This window comes from Morus notabilis, unplaced genomic scaffold, assembly GCF_000414095.1.
Source record: "Morus notabilis unplaced genomic scaffold, ASM41409v2 Scaffold604, whole genome shotgun sequence".
Taxonomy (NCBI): domain Eukaryota; kingdom Viridiplantae; phylum Streptophyta; class Magnoliopsida; order Rosales; family Moraceae; genus Morus; species Morus notabilis.
Window position 1 is genome coordinate 373,255 of NW_010362300.1, and position 5,519 is coordinate 378,773.

At 38.2% G+C, this 5,519-nt stretch overlaps 1 protein-coding gene across 1 annotated transcript; it reads right to left on the reverse strand.

Annotated features, from left to right (window-relative positions):
• Positions 1-1,072: 1,072 nt before the first annotated feature.
• On the reverse strand, positions 1,073-3,920 carry LOC21403017 (UBP1-associated protein 2A). Its single transcript, XM_010101619.2, has 2 exons — positions 2,517-3,920; positions 1,073-1,348 (listed from the first exon to the last, which is right to left on the reverse strand). Coding segments are annotated over exons 1-2 (1,311 nt in total). The 5' UTR covers positions 3,827-3,920; the 3' UTR covers positions 1,073-1,347.
• Between the last annotated feature and the right edge of the window lie 1,599 nt (positions 3,921-5,519).

A 5,519-nucleotide genomic window follows, 5' to 3' on the forward strand; every position in this document is an offset into this window, starting at 1 on the left:
AATGTAAACCCGAATTACAACTTTATTCAAATTCATGTTCTTTTGTAAAATTTAAATTTAAACTCAAGTTTAAAACTAAACTCAAGTTTAAATTTTCACTTCAACTCGAGTTCATAAACTCGAACTCAAATTAATTAATAATATATTTTTTATTCTTAAAAATATCATAATTATTTCGTTTTAATTCTGGTTGAGATGATTTTTTTTCTATGCATTCACAACGAAAAGATGAATAAAATCTCACCCACATACCCTATTAAAATTTTTCATCACCATTGAGTTTTTATTAAAATACTATCTAAATACAAATTTAAATTTTAACCCACCCAAACACAAACTCAAAAAAATTCTCAATTCAAATCATAACTTAATGTGCACATCCAAACACAAACTCAAATTACAACTTCAACTCAAGTTATAACTCAAACTCAACTCAAGATTATCACTCAAAGTCACTCTAACTCAAAAATGAAAAAGAACAATTATCTCTTAAATTTTAAAAACTCATTTCCTCCGTAACTTTAAATTTCTCTCATTTAAATTCTTTTTTAAGAATTTCTGTTAAAATCAAATGAAAAAAAAAAAAGAAATTAAGTGTGACATTGTGATTTTTATAAGTTTACTTGTAACAAAAATTCAAATTCAAATAGAATGACTACATGACTGCATTTCTCTCTTTTTTTCTATCTGCTTTTAACATAAATTACAACTGAAGAGGCTAAGTGAGAATACTTAAAAATTGAAGGGGTAAAATGAAAGTTTTTAAAGTTTGAAGAACAAACTGAAAATGATCTTAAAGTTCAAGAATAATCCTATTAAATAACACAAAAAGACCAGCTGATGATCCTTCAAAGGAAAAGAAAATGAAGGGAAAAAAGAGGGGGAAAAAAAAAACTGAAGAAGAAGAAGAAGGAACTAGCTCTTAGTATCGTACTGCATACCAAATCATCCAATTTTAGACGGTAAATCATTTTAACCAAGATTGAGAGGGAAAACGAAAACGATAAAGGATTACAAGCTAGATATAACAAAAAGTAAAAATTGAGGGGATTAATTAAAAAAAAGGATGTGCAACTGTAACAACAAACTGAAAATCCAAATCTCACAAATAAGGAGTCAAAGAAAGTAATAGTGAAAAACAAAAATTAAAATTAAAAAAAAAATAACAGACCAAGGTCTTTTCGAGCTTGGGTAAAACTAAAAAGTTAAAAGAAAGCGAGAAAATCGATAAAGCTTCAAAATAATTAACTACTTTCTCATATGAAGTAATTGACCCAGAGCTAGTTCATAGGATCTAAACATTCCCCCAGAGAATTGCCATCAATCTTGAAGATCAGCTGCACTTAATCTGCAAATTTTAAGCTTAACCATGTAAGGAGAGAAAAACAATGAGGAAAACAATTATCTGCCTGTGAAATTAAAACCTTTGAAATATTACAGATTTAAACATCAAAATCTACAAATAAATAAGGAAAACGTTCATGCTCAAAAAAGTAAATCCAAGCCTGAATATGGAATTGCCATCTGACTTTAAAGATGGCAAAGTGAACATGACATCATAAGAAGGATTAGCAAATCAAAGAATGAAAAGGGCAAAATATAGACGCAATTACAAAAAATCATTGACTGGTAGGAATAAAACACAGGAGAAGATCATAATAACCAGAAAAAAGTAGCCCTTCTAAACATAAAGGTAACATATGATAAGCAATGAAATGCACAATGTGGCCTATGAAACTTGCCATAGGGCTATGTTGTTTGCTTAACAATAAACCGAAATCAATAATCAGGGAAAACAGAAAGAATCCAAATTCCAAAAGAATGAAAACCAGAAATTAACTCTAGTAAGAACAAGTTCATGTTCGGAAGAAGGATCCGTTTTAAAAAAGAAAAAAATGATTCTAAGGAAACGAAAACCTCTTAGCAATCTGTGTAGTATAAAGCTTCAAATATTTATAAAAGTTGTAGATAAATAAAAAGAGATTTTTGTCAAGAAGAACATAAATCATGACAAAAAGAGAAAATAAAACTTCTACAAGTTGAAAACCGCATCAAGTATCAATCTGGAAAAAGTGACAAAAGCCAAAAATAGCAATTGCAAATATCAAACTAACCAGTTTTCAATTTAAATACCTGATTCCAAGGAAACTAAAACCTCTCCTTAGTAATCTAAGTATGATAAATCATCAAACATATGTAATAAAATCTAAATATATGTTGAATGAAAATTGCTAAATGACTAGAAGAAAAGAAATCATGACAAAACTACAAACCACAAGTCAAAAACTGCATAAATCACGTTTAATCGTGTATGTGTATAAACAAACCAAAGAGAAGATGCCAGAACTCAAAACAACAATCAAATCGAAAAATATAAAAACTTGAATCACAACAAACACTCAATCAAAACACTACCAAAACAAAAGGCCAATAAACACAAAAAGTCAAGAAAACCGTGAAACACAAACGATGAGTAAAAAACAGACGCAAAGAAAACCAGTGAAAACATATCGTACCACGCGTAAGACGACGGGTAACCGGTGATGGTGCCACCGGTCCCCTGCGGTCTACTGGCAGACGCTGCTGGCTGCCCGAACTGCGCGGCACTCGGGTAAACCTGCGGCGGCAGCGATGCATTCGCATTCCCATTGTATGCGCCAAGCACCGAGGAGGTCTCTCCGCCCAAACTGCCGATTTGGCTCGTCGGAATCATTCCCGGATTCAGCGCCATTGGATTCACAGAGCCGGGAATGAACCCTCCGTACATCATCGGATTGAAAAACCCCAAATTCTGCGGCACCGCCGCCATCATCGCCGGATGAGGCTGCGGCGCAACCTGCGGCTGCACCTGCGGCGGAGCCGCCGCCTGCGCCTGATTCCTGCTCTTCCCCTCCGCCGCTTTCTGGCAATGCAATTGGTGCCCTTCGAACAGCTTGTACGGCTCCTGAAGCGCCTTCTTGAACCCTTCCTGAGTCCTATACACGAAGAGAGCGAACCCCCGCGATTTCCCCGTCTGAATATCGAAACCGATCGGACCGGTCTCAATTTCCCCGAATTTCGCGAAAAAAGCCCTAAATCTCTCCACATCGATGCCCGTCGGCACATTGCTGACGTAAATCTTCCTCGACGACGGTGCGTCCTGCGCCGTCGTTATCGCCGAAGGCGCCACTCCCGAAGCCGAAGCCGAAGCAGAAGCCGAAGCGGGACCCACGGACGCAAGCTGGCACGACGCCATGCGATTCATGATCTTTTTCTGAGGATTCCTCAGCGCCTTAATCGTGGCTCTTCGCGTCCTGAAGAGGACGAATCCGTAGCCCTTGGCTTTCCCGGTGTTCTTGTCCAACACCAAATTACACTCCTCGATCTCGCCGAACGGCTCGAAGGCGGTGATTAGGGCTTCCTTGGTGGTGTCCCAGCTGAGGCCATGGACGAAGATCTTGCGGTGGCAGACATCGCGATCGGCGAGCTCGCGGATGCGATTGAGGAGGGCGGAGTCCTTGGTGGCGGCGTCGCAGATGAGCTTGATGAGCTGGTCCTTGGAGTAGGGCTCGAGAAGGAAGGAGAGGTTCTCCGAGTCTGAATCGGAACCGGAATCGGAATCGGAACCGGAATCGGAATCGGAATCGGAATCAGAATCGGTATCGGAATCGGAATCGGAATCGTCAAAGTCGTCCTGTTGGGGTTGTTGCTCTGGGTCTTTCTGCTTTGTGGAAGGAATGGGGAATTCGTCTAGGGTTTTGGCCTTCTTGGCTTTGCTGATTGGGATTTTGGATTGGTCTGATTTCTTGATGAGTCTGCGCTTCCTGGGTTTCTCCGCCGTCGCCATTGAAGAAGGCTTTTTAGGGTTTCAGTGTTTGGAGACAACGAGACGGGGAACAGGAGTTTGGCCGCACAGCACTTGGAGTCAGCGGACACAGCGTTGGTTAAATATATAGAGAGGATTTATTTTGTTTTGGTTTTTCCTTTTTTTTTTTTTTGGTTAATATTACGGAGGTTCTCAAGGTTTTTTTTAAAGGAAAATTGCATTTAATTAAAAATTAATAAATAATTATTTTGGTACAACTATTAGAGGAATAGACACACGTCTGAGACTTAAAAATTAGAAAACACATCGGTACACTAACAACGAGCACACATAAAGTTTAAATTAAAGAAACCTCTCCCATCAAGATAGGCTTTTGAGCGCTGCAGGGACAGATCACCAAACCCAACAAAGAGAGGACATCTACACGACATAGAAAATTTTAACCGTACCAAGACAGCTCTATCATGAGACATATAAATGCCCTTAAGCTGATCACTAAAAACTAACAACAAATAGTAAAATAAACGAGGGAGACCACTGCCCTTATTATAAACACGAAAATTACATTAAAAAAAAGAAAAAAACCCATGACCACTGTCGTTAGAAGCCTTCGGTGAAGGGTAACCGGCCAATGGGCCATCAAGGGAGATAACTGACTAAGAGATCTTAGCCACCAAATGACAAACTCGCTTGGAAACGAATCTCATCCATTCGGCTTCCAAACTCTAAATCGGTTTAGATACACCTAAACGGAGCCACAACACTGTACACTGCCACCACAAACAAGAAGCTCGTGACAAGGTAAGTTAGAGGACTAAGTTTTATGACCGGGAGCTCGGCGACGTGCCCGAGGCGGCCCTAAAACTCCGGCTGTCGTTCACTCAATTTTTTCTCTGATTCGTGTGGGGGAGAGAGAGAAAGTTGAAAACCCTAAGGAATACAAGATCCTGAACTTTAAATTTTGTGAGGATTTAATTTTGAACTAATTTTATAAACAAAAAATCTCGCCGACTTAACTTTATTAGTCCTTTTCCATTATTTTCCTGATAAAATTTTGATGAATGTGAAAACTATAAAAAAGGAAGAAGAAAGTATTTGTGAATGTTTTCTGTATATTACGTTAATGGGAGATAATAAGAGTATATATAGAATATTACAAATGTGAAAACAATAATTGGTAATTACAATTGATTCTACAGGAAAAGGAAATTATCCTAAATTGATTTACATAATTACAAAAATAATGGTCAACCATATCAGCATGAATCTTTCCTTTAATACTCCCCCTCAAGTTGGAGCGTGGATGTCAAGAACACCCAGCTTGTGAACAAGTGTATGGAATGGAACTTGTCCCAATGCTTTAGTAAATATATCTGCAATCTGATCTTTGCTTGATGTGTAGGCCATTTTAATTTCTCCCTTATCAATGCGTTCCCACACAATGTGACAATCGATTTCAATGTGCTTTGTTCTTTCATGAAAGACTGGATTGGCAGCAATGTGTAAGGTTGCATGGTTGTCACAATATAAAGTCACTGGTTGTGAGTGATCAATTCTCAAATCCCGTAATAAATGTCTTAGCCAAGTTATCTCGCAAGTGGCAGAAGCCATAGACCTAATCGGCTGAAGATCTGGACACCGTGATTTGTTTCTTGCTTTTCCAGGAAATAAATGTCTTTCCAAGAAAGATACAATAGCTAGTTACTGAACGTCG